Raw genomic sequence first — 18153 nt, 5'->3', positions numbered from 1 at the left:
CGACCGGCCTCCCGATGACCCTCCTTCCCGGTCTCTTGCCAAGACTCCTTTGAGCTTGTTTTCCCTCCGCTGCTCCTTAAGGCAGCAGCGCCCGCTCCCTGAGACCTCACGAGGCCTGTGTCCCGAGCCGCTGTTGCCCTTGGCTGCCCCGGCTGCTGCTTGGCGGGGTGACCGCGTGCTTGCTGGCTGACACCCCGGGCTCCCCAGCCCCGGGACTGATTTATGCCAGGGGAGCTTTTTGGGGCTAACGGGACAGAGCTTCCCAGTCCCTTTGATTCCCAATGGCAGCAGCAGCTTAAGGAGAGGCAGGCAGGGGCCGCGGGTCACGGCCTCTCGGGGCTCCGGCCTTCGCCACTCCCAGGTCGGTGGCTGTGTTGGAGAGAGGCCTGCGGGGAGGACTCCCGCCCAGTGATCACTTCATCCGGGACATTGTCAGTGCTCGCCACCCCCAGGGCCGGGGCAGCTGGCAGCGCGCTCAGAGCACCAGGCCGGACCCCGGAAGGCTCACCTCCCCGAGCTCACATCTGGCCTTGGACGCCTCCCACCTATGGGATCTTGGACAAGTCCCTTCACCCCGTCTGCCTCAGTTTCCTCATCTGTAAAATGGGCTGCAGAAGGAAAGGGCCAAGTCCTCCAGGATTTTTACCAAGAAAACCTTCAAGGGGCCCAAAGGGGCAAACAGCCGGAGCCACTGACCCACAAGCTTGCTGCGCCCGCTCCCTGATTCCCGGCGTGAGCCTCTCAACCTGCACTGAGCGTTTCCGGCCGGTGCCGCCCTCCCTACTGCTCCAGGCACCCTCTGGAAGCTTTGCAGTGCAGGCCACTAGAGGGCGCCACAGGGCAGAGTGCTGGGCCTGCAGGCAGGAGCAGCTGAGCCCCAAACCTGCCCTGGCTTCAGTTTGCCTCTGTTTCCTCATCTGTAAAATGGGTGTGTTACTAGCACCCACTTCCCAAGACGACACTCAGCAAGTCTGACCGAGTCACACCAGCACTGGCTCTGTCCCCCTCCCCCTGGGACGTGCCACGATCACTGACGTGACTGTTGTTGGGGGCCGCGCCTCCTCCGCCCGCTGATGCGGCCTTTGGCGGCTGGCCCATGAGAGCCGCCATCCTGGCCCTCGGCCCTCACGCCCAGCCTGTCCATCCGGGAGCGCTCCTCTCCTTCTTCCCCACAATCCCCTGCACCAGCCTCAGGACATCGCATTCCCACGGGCGCGTCCCCCTCCCCCTCCCTGTGAGCTCCCGTCTCTCGGTTACTTCCCCCCACACCTCCCTGACCACCCCTGCCCCCGCTGGCTAAGGCCCTGCCTGGCGCCCAGTGGCCCCTGACACGACCGCCTGTGGGCCCCGGGCAGCGGGGGGCGGTCTGTCTGCGCGGCTGCCACGTCTGTGCTGGTTCCTGCCCCCCCCCCAACGGGAACAAAAGCCCCCCCTGCGCTGTCCCTGGGACCCAGAGGGGTCCCTTCCTCCCAGGAGGCGCTTTCTGCAGAATGTCATCAAAAGTTCAAAGGTCACAAATAGGAAGTGTCTGGGGGGGGTCGGGCCCCACGGCTTACCTTGCCCTCAGGACTCAGCCTCCAGATGACCGAGAAGGTGAGCTTGTCCGTCATGGGGTTGAGGCTGCACAGCTCCTCACAGAGCAGCCTGGGGAGCATGGGGATGACCTGTGCAGACAGAAGAACACGGGTCACGTCCGGCCCGAGGGAGGGCGGAGAGCCAGGGCTGAAGGGCGACCTTCGGCATGAAGGGGGGGGCACGTCCCGGGGCGGAGGGAGGGGACCGGGACGTGGCCCCGAGGCTCCGGCCTCCCAGGGTCGGCTCTCTCCAGCCCGGGCCCAGGATGCGCTTTCTGAAGAAGTCGGGGGCAGAAAAGGGGACGTCCCACGCCTGACCGCGTGCCAGATGTGAAGGGGCAAACCCTTCGCTGGGGCCCTGCCCTTAAGGTGGTCCCACTCCCCAGGGAGAGGCAGTGGGGGGATGGGAGGGACCTGCCCCAAGGGTCCCGGAGCCCAGCAGGGGTCGCGGCAGGCCCCGGGGGCGGGGTCACTTTCCAGAGGGGACTGAAGAGGGGAGCAAGGCCTCAGGCTTCACGTGCAGCCCAAGGGGAGGCGCTCCCCAGGAGAAGGACCTGAGCCTCCCACTCAAGGGCTCGAGAGCTCCGTGCAAATCTCCGCTGGTCACCGAACACCCCTCGCGGGCCCAGGCCCGGCACCAGGAGGCGAGAGCCCCCGGCCCGGAGCTGGGCGTCCCCCGGCACCCGCCGCCCACAACGGGGCCCAAGAGGCTCCACGTCCCACGGCCACCCCAGTGCAGCTAAGTGAGGACTCACAGCCCGATGCGGTCACGGCTTCTGCTTGTCCTTGACTCTCTCTGACTAAGCCACAAAAGGGACGAATAAACCTGCGGCCAGAGCGGGGTTCCAAGCCCAGAGGGCCCCTGGGACGCCCCCCGCGGGCTCACATGGCCCCAGACGTCCCGGGGGGCGCAGGGAGCGGGGGACGATGCCGGCGGCCAGATAAGCCACTTCCCGGCACAAGGGCCGCCCTCGGACCAGGGCTCAGCCCCCATAAATCACGCCTCCATTCCTATGTGAGGGACCACGCAGCCTGGAGAGGCAAAGCCTGGGGGTGCAAATGAGGAGAGCCGACCCCTGCTGCAGGGGCACCTCCAAGGCTGAGCCCCAGGACCGGGGAGCGCCTCCCTGCGCTGTTTTTGCCTTCGCCCCCCACCCGTCCCTGCCAGGCCGATGGAGCCGCTCTGGCCCTCGCCCTTCTCTGCAGCCGGGAGGCCCCGGCCTGGGCCGTCACAAGGTCGGGGTGGCCAACCAGGGAGGCCCCGGGACCAGGGGGGGCAGTGGGAGGTGCAGGAAGAAAGGGGGGATCGGGCCGGAGTGCTCGGGGGCTGCCCCCAGACTCTGGAACGATCCTCCACCACTGCATTACTACCGGGCCGGTCCGGCCTTCCCCGAGCTCACCCAGCAGAGAGCAGGCTTTCACCCGGCCGGGGGCTCCCGCTTTCCCAGGGGTGGAGACTCCGGGGGGAACAACAGGCTGGGATGAGGTAGTTACCACTCACATATTGAATGACACTGAGAGGAAATGGTCAATTCTCTTCCGAGCCAACCATTCTGTTCTAAGAGTTTTCGTTTTCATAGCAACACTTCCCTGGATTCAGAGTCTGAGCGACTGGTCCCCAGCAGCCCCGGCCCGGCCGCCGACAGCAGCGACCACCTCAGGGCCCTGGACCCGCCTTCAGACCAGCTTCCAGTCCCGACCTTGGTCTCCATCATAAAGCAAGACCAATGAAACACTGGCCATTTAGGGCGACCTCTCCCTGGAGCTGTTTCACACCTAAAACAACAGCGGGGCCCGGCCAAAAGACAGAGTCCATGGTCAGGTTTCGGCTGCTTCGGCTCGCTCTTGCTTTTTAAACTGAATACGCTCATTTTAAAAACTGACTTAGAAAAACATCTGCGATCGCGGGGTCCCTCCCTCCGATTCCAGAGCAACGTTCCATTGCCTTCCTCGGAAGGTCGCAGAGTTCGGGGGGAGGGGGGGCGGCCATCCCACCTGGCTTTCCAAGCCACCCCCCCCCCGCTCCCGCCCGAGGGAGCCAGTTTTCGAGGAGCTTCCCCGTCCATCTTGTTTTAATTCCCCTCCTCTGCTCCCACCCAGCCTATCCTTTTAACCAGAAGGAATACACATTTCTCCCCAGGAGCAAAATCTTCACAAAGGGACTTCATTTAAATGTCAGCAAGAAGGATTTCAGATCCAAGATCATATTCACTGGAAAAATGTCCTAATGGCTGCGGTAATTTCCCCCGTGCTGAGGCATGGAGTTTACATTGTCGCCGCCATTGCCTCTGTCCCCGGGAGGTCAGCGGCTCCTTCCTGCGCCTGAGGGAGACCGAATCGGGGCCCAGATGGCGAGGGAGAAGCCGTGGCAGGGAGGCTGCAGCAGGAGACCCGCTCGCAGCCATCAGCGGGTCCCGGGCCCGCCAGGCTCTGGCTGAGGAGCAGAGCCCATGGGGAGAGCGGGTGGGCTCTTCCTGACGGGGGGAGCTGCCTGCCCCGTCCTAAAGCTGGGGCCCAGTTAAAAAAACCCACAAAAACCAGCAGAAAAGCTCCTGGACACAGTCCTCCAAGAAAGAGAAGCAGGAGGAAGAAAGGTCAAAGCAATGGAGCAAAGTGACCCCAACACCCATGTTCCCACTGCCCAGAGTGGGCTCCAGACCCCAGGCCAGGCCCACCACGTGCAGCCTGAGGAGCTCTGGGCTTCTGGAGGGGCTTCAGGGGTCCCACTCCCCACTTCTGGAGGAGAAATCACATACTACTGAAGTACTCGGACTCTGATCCCTGATCTTTGTGGGGGCCTGGGTCAGAAAACTCAATTTCCTGGTTCTGGCTCACAAACTCCCTCCCCTCAAACACTCTTCGCCTGGTCTTGGGAACCTCCTAAAATAATCCCCCCGGAGATCCTTGGGAATAATCACCAGCCATTACTGACCCGGAGACTACTCCCTCAGTCCATCAGAGACGGCTCCTTACCCCCAGCCACAGAAAGCTAAAGAAAACTGACCTCTGCACCCCAACTCACCGCGACTTCCTAACCGGGGCCCACTGAGAACTGCTCGGTGTAAATCAGCCCCTTTTGCCAAACCTCACTTGGAGGCTGGGCCTGCAACACCGGCCTGGGGACCCCGGAGCTGTTAGGGCGTCTCGCCCGCAGCACCACAAAGGGAACAAAGGGGAGCCAGAGGCTGGCCCCAAGTTTCTCCGACTGTGGCCGGAGTCCCAGAAGTTGAGAGTTCTGCGCGGGGCTGGGCGGACGCTTGGTTCTAGTGGGCCAGGGCACAGAGACGGACAATGAGCCGCCGAAAGTTAGAGCAGAAGGGACGTCCGCGGGCACCCCCCATCTTACAGAGAGGAAAAAGAAAGCGGCCAGGATTCCAACCTGTGTCAGTCGCCGGCCCACACGCAGCAGGGGAGGCAGCGGCCTCTGCGGGCCCTTCGTGGGGCGGCTGCAGGAGGCCACGGCAACACGGAGACCAGGCCACGGGCAGCCGGAGGACCTCCCTCAGCTCGGCTCCCTCTGACGGGCACAACCTCCAGGCCTCAGTTTCTCCTCTGGCCAAACGACCAGCTGGACTTTGGTTCTCCCTGCGGCTCTCCCCGCAGCCGCCACAGGGGTCCCAAACGCTTGGGAAACCCCATCGCTTTTCCCTGGACAGCCCCAGGGAGGTTCCCTTTTGGACAAGGGCCAGAGGAGAGCCAGCCAGCCAGGAGAAAACCAAGGTCAAGGGTGGCCACAGACAGCGACTCCTGGGTGACCCTGGGCACTCATCCTGCTGACCCCAGTTTCCTCACCTGTAAAACGAGCTGAGAAGGAAGTGGCCGCCCTGGAGGCTCTGCCAAGGAAACCCCGGAGGAGGCCCCGAAGAGTCGGCCAGGACTAAAACCTCAGCCGCTCCCAGGGCGGCATCGAGGGGAGGGCGAAGAGAAGGAGGAAACCCCCCAGAAAGCGCCCCACGGCCGCCTCTTACCTTCTGCACCAGGTAGACACTCGTGGCTCTCTCGCCGGCCACTGCGTCCAGAGCCGATCCTTCTGGGACAAAGTAACTGACGTCAGCGATGTGAACTCCCACCTCAAAGTTCCCTGCAAAGGGACAAGACTGTTAGAAGGGTGGGGGCAAGGCCGCAGCTCCCCACAGACTCTGCCCGGGGGTCCCTGCACTAGGCCATCTCTGACAGGAAGGGACAGGACTGGGGGGCCCCCAGAGGTCCTGCCCGAGGCCATCTCTGACAGGAAGGGACAGGACTGGGGGGCCCCCAGAGGTCCTGCCCGAGGGTCCCTGCCCGAGGTCATCTCTGGGCAGGAAAAGGCCCGAGGGCCAGGGCTGGGGGGTCCAGCAGAGGCCAGCGGCCCACTCCTAAGACAGCTGTTTGTCTTTTCCAAGGCTTCGGGTGCTTTGCTTTCCTCCCATTTAGTCCAGAGCACACGAGTAGTCCCCAATGATTGAGACTCTCAGACCCCAGGAAGTGGCCACGGCCTAGAAATCCTGGCTCGGTCGAGGCTGGAGCTTCCCTCTTCCGGGGGGAGTGCTCCCTTCCTTTCAGGGCTGCTCCTCTCCCGTCAGGTTCTAGGGGCTTCTCTCGAGCTCCCCCCTTGTCCTGAAGCTCCCTCTCAGTGCTATTCTCCAGAATGGGATCCAGGGTTCCCAGCCCTCAGCAGGGACGTAACAAGGGCTGGCCGGGGGCTGAGCGACGCCCACTCCCACAGCTCTGGACTCTCACCGACCTCAAGCCCAGAACCTCCTAAGTGAGTCTGGCCGGAAGCCTGTCCCCCGGGGAGAGACGCTCAAGACACGGGCTGCAAACCTCAGAAGGGCGGCTTATTAGGGGGGACTCCTTCCTGTTGGGGAGAGGTCGCCCCTCTCCTTCCCCTTCCCCAGAGGGCAACGTTTCTGGTCAGCGGCTTCGCAGGCGGGCTCTCAGCCCACTGGCACTGACCACATTCCTCTGCGATTCCGTGGAGTCTAAGGGGGAGGCTGGGGAACCCTTGTGCACCCCCTGTGCAGAGTACAGCCCCTCCCCAAGAGCTGAGACCCCCAAGGCAGGGGCCCGGGCCCCTTCTCCCGCCTCCATCCAGGCTCACCCCATGCCCTTGAGGATGAGCTGGGGGCTCTCGCCTCCTCTCCGGCCCTTTTGCCCACCACGCTCACACCGACTCGTAAATACGAGGAACAGCTTCTAAGAAAGTGGCTCCAAAGCCCCAGGGTCCCCATGAGGACTTTGCCCCTCTATCCCGAAGCCCCGCTCCTACAGAGGCCTTCGTTTCCCTCCAGTCCGAGGCTACAAAGGCTCCGCAGAGACCCGGACGTTCTGTCCTGGGGAATTTCTGCCTGGGGGGGGAGGGGGGCTGCCACCGTTCACCCGGGCCTGGAGCTCGGCGGGCACCGGGGGCTCGTGGTGTCTCTGGGCCCACAAAGCATCCAAAGGAGCCGGTCGGGGGGAGCTCGGCTCCCACTGGATATTCCAAGTGTCTAAAGCCAGTCCTGAGAAGATAAAATACGACGGCTTCCTTTGAAGTCGCTCTTTTAATTTATTGGTCTAAGAGATCAATATTGACTGAGGGAAAGGAAAGGGGTCATTACGTCATATCCCCCCAGCCGAAGAGTCACCGTGCACTTCACTGACTGCACATGAACTTTCGGTCCTTAGTCAAAATTGACAAACTGACAAAGATCTCATTACAGGAGGGAAAACACGCAGAGGGCCAAGGAAAACACGGGGAAGAGCCTTAGATTTCACTTAGGATTCCCAGGAGAGGCCCTTACCCAGTGGTCAGCACTCCCCCCCACACACACTTTTATGGAAGCCCTAAGTCAATATTTTATTCCGTATATTTACATAATGTGAACTGGCAGCTCTCAGTGGTAGTGACGCCGAGGGGTTAGCGTGGGGGGGGGGCTCTGCCGAGTGTCAGAACAAGAGTTCTCTGGTGTTTCCACAGCAGAAAACTTCCTCACATCTGTAAGGTCAGCCGGCGGGTGAGGGACGAGGCCCCTGGTCGCGGCGGGGGCAAGGGGGGCTGAGTATTGCCAGGGCCAGGGCTACGTCAGGCAGCGCCCTCGCACAGCGCCCACCGTGGCTGCGAACCAGCAGGACGGGGGACACCCGGCCAGGGAGGATGCCTCGGACCCACACGCTTCCCAGGCGCCTCAGGACCTCTCTGACCCGGGGTCCCTCTGACCGGCCCCTCCAGCACGCATTGCAGGCCTTCTTCACGTCCTCCCCCTCATCGTGGACATCCCGGGTCCGCCACTGCCCAGGGAGCCTGTGCAGCTTCGGCTGAGACAGATGCTGAGCTTGCACCACACCGGCCTTCCTTTGATCCAGCAGTCGGGGGATTCCTTCCAACGGTCCCAGCTCTCCCCTGTCCCTTTTCTTCACGGGGCAGGCCCTTAGGAACCCTCATTCCCCCCGCGCTCAGCTCCCCCTAGAGGGTCTCAGCAGCCAAAGCCACACACATGGCGCCCAACAAGGGGACAACGGCTTCTCGCAGTCGGAACCCGGGATGACGCGTTCGTGGCGCGGCCTAGGGCGTCTGCTTTTGGAGCTGCTGCGTCCCCTTTCGCTGACACGTCGCGGAGGCTCTGCCCTACCCACTCACCCAGTACTGAGAGGGCAGGACGCACCAGTGTGGTCCTAAATCATAGGAGACTATCCTCCTCCAGCGATTTAGAAGAAAGCCCCTCAGTTCTTCAAAAATAGTTGTTTCATATAAATATCTGGTTTTAAAATTCTCTTTTTCTCCGATTTTCTTCCATTTACAACAGCCATAATTTTATATTTTCTGTAATTAGTTCTTAACTTTGTAAGTCTTTATATTGTAAACACAAAATAGTACTGATGAATTACTTTTTTCTATTTTGATTTTATAATGTAAATTTAAATGTTAAGAAAATAATAGAATTCCCTGTTTTCCATGGGAAAAAGTATATATATTTTAAAATAAACCTATTTTATTGCCATCTAGGGGAAGGGGTGGGGAAAAGGGGGGGGGGATTTGGAACACAAGGCTATGCAAGGATCAATGTTGGGGGAAAAAAAGCTTTAAAAAAAAGTTAGAACAAAAAAGAGGGAAAAATTTTTTTTAAAAAATGCATGAAAGTCAAAAAAATTAAAAATAAACCTTTTTTATCATTTTTTCTTTAATTACACTTGACAAGTGAAGGCTTTTCTTACTCCCACAAAGTCTGGATGCCCATAGGTCTCAAAGAGTCCCCTCCACTCCCCTTAATCCTGGTCTTTACCCATCATCTCTTGCTGCCTCGTGCCTGCCAGAGCTGCTTTCCTGAAATCCGCTTCCCATCCCTCTCATCTGTTTTGTTTACCACGGCCAGACCACTCCCCTGCTCAGAAAATCCACAATGAAGCCCCAGATTACCTTTTCAATCAATTCCAAACTCTTCTGCTTCAACTTTTCAAAAGTAAATTCATTATGTTATTCATTCAACACACTTTGACAGCATTAGCTTGCTTTCTGTACAGCAAAATTCATTTTCTACAAACTGAGGGGACTTGAAAATAACTAAAACTGAACACTATGAAGCTGGAAGAACCAAATTTGGCTCCAAAAAAAGAGATAAAAGGCAGCACTTTCTTCCCTTCTTGGCAGGAGTATGGAATACTGCAGATAAGGTCATCTTTTTTGTGTGTGTTGGTTAGTTTTACTTAACTTTTTCTTTTCCCTTATTATTCTTTTTATGAAGGACCGCTTTCTTGGGGTAGAGGAAGGCCCAGAGGAAGCACTGTGGCCTTCCTTTCCCAGAAACCTTAGCATCTAGGAGGGGAATGAGACCAGAAGAACAAGTAATCCTACGCATCCTGCCGAGCTGCAAGGTTCTCCAGAGTCAAACCCCTCCTGCTCCCCAGCACTGAACCCCTGTTCTCCCCCCGCCCATGTTCACATCTCTGGGTGATGGCATTGCCCAGACCTGAGATGCCCTTCTCTGCTTTCTACGAACTCTTCACTCCATCCTCTGTAGTTCAGCCCGAGTTTCACAGACTGCAGTCTCTCTGAGGGTACTTTCTGGCGATTTTATTCCTGGGGCCTTGTTTCGTGTTGTAGGTACTTAAAGCTGGCTGAATTGAAGCTTTGCCAGACTGCTCCTCCACCCTGTGCTGACCTGTTTTCTCTGAACTCCCAACCCAACAGGAGCCCAGAAGCACACACCGTAAAGGCCCTGGGGACATTCTGCTCAGGATGAACTGCCCCCCTCTCAGGGCGACCTGTCTGCTCTCCTGTGGCCCGCTTAGAACGCCAACTCCTCCTCTAAGAGGAACTCTGTATAACCGAATGCAGTGGCAGCTCCGCTTGGCACCTCAGGTTCTGGAGCAGAGCCCCTGCCAGGAACTTGTAAACAATCTCCCTGTATTCCCTGGGAGGCCAATTTATAGCACAAATTTAGGGGCCGGCCCTGTGCCAGACCTTGGAAATACAAAGGCAGCAATGAAACAATCCCTGCCCTGGAGGAGCTTATCTTCCCTAAGGAAGACACAGGACAGGCCCAGGTGAAGGTAATTTCCCACGTGCATGCTGGGGAGCAGAGCACTAATAGCCTGAGAAGTTAAAGGGAAGGAAAGGCAGAAGGAGGAGAGAAGGAGAAACATCTCACGCTGAGGGCACACGGCCGAGCAAAGGGATGGAGCAGACAGAACGTGCTCTGCAGGAGTGAACAAGGTGGTGGGGCTGGCTGGAGAGACTAGGAACGGGGTTCAACGCCGTGAGTTTGTGTCTTATCCTAGAAGCACCTGGGAGGTCTTGAAGCTTCTAGAGATGGGGAGGGATGAGAAGAACTGCTCGGCTCTCTGTTTTGGTGGTATCGGTTTGGAAGCTTTGTGGAGTACTGAAATGGGAAGGGAGCCGGCTCAGTCTGGACAACGGCTGAGAGCTGCGCCGAGCAGGACATCCCTCTGTGACTCCACGTCCTCTGATGAAATGATAGGCAGAGGGGGGAGTCTGAAGGAAAAGAAAATTCCTTTTCTGACAGGCTGAGGTGGAAGAGTCCTGCAGGAAGCAAAGATGAGCACGAGATACACAGACCTGGGAGTTGCCCTCATGGGAGCAAAGGGAGATCTCTGAAAATAGAAAAGGAGCCAGCACAGAGTCTTGGGACGTGAGCCGTGGGTGACTGCAAGGGCCAGGACGGAGACGGCAGGCTCTTTGGCACCTCACCCACAATGGCTTGTAAGACGCGACCTACCAAGCTGATCCCATTGAAAGAGCATTTCCTAGCATCCGTGGTGTTCAAGGAAGCATCATGCTCGGAACACAAAGCAAAAACGAAACGCGGGCTCTTGATAAAGGACATAATCAGGACAATGTATAATAGGGTGGGGAGGGGGGAAGGGGGTCATGAGAGTAAAGGATAACAAATGGACAGTCCAGGCTAATTTTCTGAAATGATTAAAAAAGAGGGAGAGACACAAGCAGATTGGGCGGCTCCTACTTCCAGAAGTGACGCCACAGGACAAACGACCTCTCTGAGCCTCAGTTTCTACTCCAGGTACTTCCCCCCAGTACCTGCCTCCTGCAGGGCTGTCATGAGGACCAGATCATAGAGGCAGAGTCCTTCACAGACCGGGACGTTACAGTCACAACTGAAATATGAACGGCACAAAAAGCTTTGCAGCAGAACCCACTGCTACTCTCACTGGACCCTCATAAGCATCAGTTGAGGCAGGCTCAGGAGAGAGGTGAAGTGCTCAGGGCCATAGCAAAGTGTGGGAGGGAGAAAACAAATGCAGGGACATCCAGCCTCGGAGGCCGGCCCCGTGTGCAGGAAGCGTGGGACGCAGGGAGCAAACGCAGGGACGTCCAGCCTCGGAGGCCGGCCCCGTGTGCAGGAAGCGTGGGATGCAGGGAGCAAACGCAGGGACGTCCAGCCTCGGAGGCCGGCCCCATGTGCACGAGCCAAGCTGAGTGAGGAGAACTCTTCCACCAGACTGACGTCGGCTCCCCGAGAGCAGAGCCAACAGTTCTTTCATTTCCAGCTCCCCGATATCCCCCAGAACCCTCCATGCTGGTGGAATCACCGGTGCTTGCTCAGATGAGGGCAGATCCATGCACACTCACGCCCTGACCGGGGCACGGGGCCCTGAGGGATGCTGCTCCAGGAGCCAGGAAGTCCCACGGAGCCAGAAAGGGGGAAACTGTCCAAAAGTGAAACTTCGAGATGTCCGCGGGCCCAGGTGAGAGAGGGAATGTCTCTGCTGGAAGCCCGGAGCTCCGCCAGCGGAGGGAGCGCTGATTTGTGGCAGCGAAGGGAGCCTGGGAAGCCGGCACTGGAACCAGATATTGGTCACATGAAATTCTGGAGACACAATCTGTAGCTGAAAAACAATTGGGCTCGGATCACCTTGTGGCTACACAATAAACTCCAAGTTTTAGCTCGAGTCAGCAGATTCTCTCCGACTTGAATGGAAACATGGACGGGGTTGCTAGGTAAGAGGGACAACTCCAACTCCAGGCCGGGCCAGCTCCGTGCGGTATCTGGTTATGTAATGGCATGCAGGAGTCCATCGTGGACCCACTGCGATGGCAGAGCTCCCCTTACAAGTGACGTGGTGGTGGTTTGAGGCCATTTCACAAACTTAAAATGGTCAAGCAGGAACAGAAAGTTGGACGCACTTCAAGTCATTCAAGAACCGAGTGTGGGCACGGAGTTAGCATGGGCACAGAGCTAACATGGGCACAGAACTGGGCACAGAGCTAACAGGCACAGAGCTAACAGGCACAGAACTAGCACAGGCACAGAGCTGGGCACAGAGCTAGCACAGGCACAAAGCTAACATGGGCACAGAGCTAACACAGGCACAAAACTGAGGAGTTAGCACAGGCAGGGAGTTAACATGGGCACAGAGATAATGGGCACAGAGCTAACACAGGCACAGAATTGGGCACAGAGCTAACAGGCACAGAGCTGGACACAGAGCTAGCAAGAGCACAGAGCTGGGCACAGAGCTAGAATGGGCATAGAGCTAACAGGCACAGAGCTGGGCACAGAGCTAACATGGGCACAGAGCTGGGCACAGAGCTAGAGTGGGCACAGAGCTAACAGGCACAGAGCTGGGCACAGAGCTAGCATGGGCATAGAGCTGGTCACAGAGCTAGAGTGGGCACAGAGCTAACAGGCACAGAGCTAGCATGGGCACAAAGCTAGCAAGGACACAGAGCTTATTTCTCTTACTAGCCACAAAAAGTGACTTCCACTTGCCACCTAGCAACTTGGGTAAGAACTTGGATTTTCAAGCTCCCTCACTGGGGGAGGGGGTCACCTTCTGGACTCTTAGAGCTAATCACTCAATAAACATTCAGGAAGCTCCTCCCATCTGCCACCATGGTACTCAGAATACAAAAAGAGAGAAAAGTCACTCCCTGTCCTCAAGGAGCTTACAATCTAACAAGGAGACAAGGAGGGAAAAAAGATGCGAGAATTAAGGCGCCAGAACTAAGGGCTCCTGTGGAAGATGGAGTTTAGGTGGAACTTAAGGGAAGCCAGGAGGGCGAGGATGGCACGGGTGGCAGCCAGAGAGAATGATGAGATGGGGGGTCCTGCTGGTAGAACAGCCGGTGTCCAGTGTCACTAGATCAAAGACTTGGGGAGGTGAGTGTAAGAAGCCTGGAAAGACGGAAGGGGATGAGTTATGGAGGGCTTTGAGTACAAAACAGCAATGGGAGCCACTGGAGTTTCTTGGGAGAATGAGGGCTGGAGGGAGAGAAAGAGAGACAAGATCAGGCTTATCCCTCTAGAGCTAAATGGAGAATGAACCAACAAGGGGAGAGGTAGACAGACCCCCCCCCCCCCAGAGGCCACTGGCACAGGCCAGGTACAAGGGAAGGACCTGGACTAGGAAGCAGGGGAGAAGAGACATATTAGAGAGATGTGGCCAAGGGGCCGCAACGGGGCTTAGCCTGACTGATCAGGAGAATCTGAGAGCCAGTGAGGGGTCCAGGAAGGTTCCTAAAGTCTGGAGCCCGGGGGGATGGCGTCCTCTGCCACAGACGTGGCGGGGCTGGGGGTTTGGGGCATCTCGAGCCGAGGATGTCTACCGGTCAGCCAGGCTGAGATGTCAGAAAGGCAGACCGCCTGGAGAAAAAGGCAGGAGGGGTCACTGCCCCCAAGAAGCTTGCCATCTGGGAGAAGATGCCACACGCAAACATGTGAGAACAAAAGAGAAACAGGAAATGATCAGCAGAGGAGAAAGTCAGGGAGGGCGGCCTGTGCAAAGTGAGGTTTTCTCTGGGACCTCAGGGAGGTCGTGTTGAGGAGAAAGGGCCTTCCGCACATGAAGGATGGCCAGAGAACACGTCGGGAGCCGGGAGCCAGGAGGCCAGTGTCGCTGGCAGGAGGAGGGTGCACACGGGTAGGAGGCAAAAACGCAGGAAAAGTGGGTGAGGGCTTTACACGATCTAGGACTTGAGGCTGCAGAAAAGGAAACCGAAGGCGCAAAGGGGAACGGGGCTCCCATCAGCCAAAAAGGACCAGGCACTTTGGACAGATGACGCCCTTAGGGATGGGTCCAACAGACAAGGAGCACTAAACATCCAGACCTCAAACCCTGGTCCTCTGACTCAAAACCCAATGCTAACTCACATTTATAGTAACGGTTAAACCAGCATCGCGTCCCGGTCTTCTAAAGCTCAGGAAGGTCTAATTTCCTTTTTGTTGCTTTAGCCAATTACAGAAGGAATCAAAATTATTCTAGGAAATGTTTGAGCAGTCAGAAAACGAAGCAGCGCAAATTTCACCCACATTCCGAGCTTAACATCACATCGCTGACGATGCAGCTGACGCTGGCGGGGAAATATTCTTCATGGATGTTTTTATTTAGAGCTCCTTCCCATAAGAGGTGACCCGAGAGCAATCTTGAAGCATGAGCTGGACCATCGCATGGAGCAGCAAGTAGATTTAATTTCATTTAACTCCAGAGATCCAGGAGAAATTTAAATGGCAGAGGAGCCAATTTAGGCTCAATATCAGGAGTTATCCCAAACATTCGCTTTGTTTGATGATATATTGTGTAATAGAGGTTTTTCTTTGCTTTTGTTCCCAATTGGGAGTGGAAGATGGGAGGTAGAGGCAGATTTTTTTTTAATTATAAAATTTTAAACTTAAATATAAAATAAGAAAATAAAACACTGTCACATGCACAGGATTCGCTATAAAGCAATAAATTTGTTTCAAGAAAATCTATATCATAAATACGATTCATCGTTTTTACAACTATCCCAACTTTTCTTTGCCTCCTTATATGTTCTCTCTTGTTTTCTGCTGAGCACTTTTTACTGTATTTTTTTTCCTCCTCCCTCAAATTATGCATGGATATCATAAGTATTACATATACAATGATATTTATATACATACATACTCATTTATACACACACACACTCATTCACAAGACCATACTATGGCTTGTTTCTACTTGTCACCTATTTCTCCAGCGGTGGGGAGCATCTTCTTTCATATGTCCAATTCTTGCCATTAACCAGGTCATTCTCCAGTAATACTGGAAACCAATCATATTCCCATCTTTCTGTATTCTCTCTATTCTTGGCTACATACATTTTATTTATACAAATTTTAATTTAAAGTAATCAAAATTATTCTTCTTATACTTTTAATGATGCTCTCATCTTATCATATGGTTTAAGGTCTGATACTACTCAATCTGCTTCCTTTACATTTTTCCCCCTGGTTTCTTTGAGCCTGATCTTTTGTTCTTCTAATTGTACTTTGCTACCATTTTTTCTAACTTATTTAGTAAAATAAGATTTTAATAATTTAATATATAGTATATCGACAGATTAGTGAGGCAAAATTGTCATTTAAAAATTATTTTGACTTTACCTACCTATGAACAATGAATTAATATTCAATTATTAGATCTAACTTTATTTGCATAAAATGTTTTATGTTTTTGTTTATATATGGATAAGTTCCCCCCATTCATATTCTAAGCTATAATTACTTGTATATTTTTCTCTCTATTCTTCTCACCCCATTTCTTTCTCGTCTCACTCCTCTGCTTTACTTCTACCTACTACCTACTATCTTGTCCTCCTCTTCTTTAATCTATCCACCTCTCCAAGAATTCCTCCTTTATCCTCCCTGCCCCGTCCCGGCCCTATCCCCTTGCCCTCTTATTTCTTTTTTAACTTATAAGGTTATGCCCTTCTATATGTATACGTTGTTGCCTCTTTAATCCATTCCCAATGAGAGGAAAGTTTCAATACCACCTGCCTTTTCCTCCACCAGCTTCTTTTTACAAAACCAATTTTCCCTTTTTTGCCTCATTCGTACGAGATAATTGCTCCTTTTATCTCTCCCTGCGCAGTAGTTTTTAGAATGTTCCCATCATATTCAGTTCAGCCCAAGTCTTTCTTTCAAATTACCCAAATAAAAGAACAGATATTTTCATATATAAGAAGTAAATTATTTGACCTTGAGTCCCTTATAATTGGTCCCTAACTTTACTTTATATTTCTCCAGGATGTTATATGTTGAATTTTCCCTTAAGTTCTGCTGTTTTTGACACAAATACCTGAAAGTCTTTCTGTTCATTAAATATCAATTATACTTAATTTTGCTGGTAAGTTACCCTTGGTCATAACCCCAGTTCTTTTGCTCTATGAAATACAGTACTTCAAGAACTATGGTCCTTCAACATAGTAGCCATGTAATCCTTATTCTATCTCCAGGATATTTATATTGCATTTTTCTTGTTTCAAATAATTTCTCCTTAACTTGGGGGCTTTGAAACTTAGCTTTGATATCCCTATAAGTTTTCCTCCTGGGATCGCTTTCAGATGGTGAAAAATGGATTTTCTCCCCCTTTATTTCTTTTTGCCTTCTTGTTCTATAACTTCAGGACAATTTTCCTTGATTATTTTTTCATAATAATATATCAAGATTACCTTTTATTCACAATTTTCAAGCAATCCAACTATTCTTAGAATATTTCTCCTTGTTTTGCTCTCCAGATCAGTAGTTTCTCTGATGAGATGTTTCACATTCTGTTCTCTCTTCTATTTTTTCCTCCATTTTTTTGGTTTTGTTTTATTATTTCCTTTGTGTCTTAAAACATCATTAGCTTTTTCTTTTGCCCAATTCTAGTTTTCAGGAAATTATTTTCTTCCTTAAGTTTTTGGTTTCAAGTTGCTTTCTTGCCTCTCTTCTCTGGAATTAAAACCAGGGGCTCTGCTCACCTAAAGAAGCCCACCGCCAGCAGGGTCCCAGTTCCTCAACTGCTGCATTCACCAGGTGTGTGCTAGCTTCTTCCCCACAGTGGCGGCCGAACTCTGGACCCTTCGGGGCAGCACAGCTGTTTCTGGCATCTCTCCACAGTGGAAGACCCCTTCAATTTTCTCTGTCACTCCATCATCAGACCTCCCAGTACTGCCCACGAACTGAAAGTTTCTGAGGCCGAGGCCTCCTCGCAAGCCCAGCTGTCCCCAGGCTTGCTGCTTTTGTTGATTCTGCCAATTGGCCTGCTTGTACTTCACTCAGGACTGTCAGGTCTTTCCTGGAGTCTTCAAGGTTGTCTTAGCAGAACAACTGCTTTACCAGACATTTTTGCTTATTTCCTCTGCTTACATTCCCTCACCTCCAGGAGGGTTGTCCAGACAAGGCCTTTACAGCCCCCGGGCCAAGCTGCCTCCACCCCTCCTCCAAGGTGGAGGCCTCCATTTATCCCAAAAATTTATCTCTGGTGTTACAAACAGGCATTTATGAAAGTTACCTTCCATGAGTGTGAATCACAAGTGAGCCCCTTACTGGGAGATTGCATAGGGAAAGTGTGAATACCCATGATTTACCACCTTCAGTGACTGGTATGATGGTGACCTTCAGTGAATGGTATAATGGGCATCATTAGGATTAAAACAAAGTGTTTTGGCTGGGACTGGCTTCTTAATCTTGGTGAGGTTCAGGAGGCTTGTTGGCTCTTCAGCCTGCAGCCCCTTCTTGGCCAGTGTCAAGAGTATATGGTGGAGAGGAAGATGGAGGAAGGCTGGAAAGATAATGGGTGGCTAGATTATGAAGAGCTTCTCTGCCAAGAAAACCTCAAGTGGGCTCCCAGAGAAGCGATGGGGCATCCACGGACCCAGCAGTGCACGCCTGGGTGACTCCCTTTCCTCTGCAGAGCCCTCTGGGTCCCATGGCCAGATGGAGATCAGGATGACCAGAAATGGCCCGGGATGCAGTGGCCACACACTGGTCTTTTAAACTCAGCCCTCCAAGGGGTCTCAGTCTGACTGGGGCAACACCCATTCAGTGATTCAGCTAAAGAGCAATGGAGGTAGAGACTCTCCCCTTTCACCTAGTCCAAAAAAAATCTAAACAAATAAATGGAGAATGAATGAATCTGAGAGGGGAAGCTCCTCAGGGTTTTTGACCAAAACAGAAGTGACCACTATTGACATTCAATCTGAGTCAATCAGGGCCCAAAAGATAGCAAATGGGGCTTGGCCTGGGACCTTCTGAATAATGGGAGGAAATAACCAGCAAGAATAGGTAGCCATTACTGTACTGTATCTAACCTGGCAAGTTGTCTTATGAAAGGCCCTCCTGAGCAGAGGGCAGAACTG

At 53.9% G+C, this 18153-nt stretch overlaps 1 protein-coding gene across 1 annotated transcript in view; it reads right to left on the bottom strand.

Annotated features, from left to right (window-relative positions):
- The window catches only part of DIS3L2 (DIS3 like 3'-5' exoribonuclease 2), a 289396-nt gene that overhangs the window by 68817 nt on the left and 202426 nt on the right, over positions 1 to 18153 (bottom strand). Inside the window, exons 12-13 of the mRNA XM_051999603.1 lie at positions 5543 to 5655; positions 1557 to 1664 (exon numbers count right to left, since the gene is read on the bottom strand). Coding sequence (XP_051855563.1) covers positions 1557 to 1664; positions 5543 to 5655 — 221 coding nt within the window. The remainder of the gene's footprint in view (positions 1 to 1556; positions 1665 to 5542; positions 5656 to 18153) is intronic.

The sequence above is a fragment of the Antechinus flavipes genome, chromosome 4 (assembly GCF_016432865.1).
Source record: "Antechinus flavipes isolate AdamAnt ecotype Samford, QLD, Australia chromosome 4, AdamAnt_v2, whole genome shotgun sequence".
NCBI lineage: Eukaryota > Metazoa > Chordata > Mammalia > Dasyuromorphia > Dasyuridae > Antechinus > Antechinus flavipes.
Note: the sequence above shows the minus strand (reverse complement) of the source record. Positions and strands in the feature narration are given on the sequence as shown.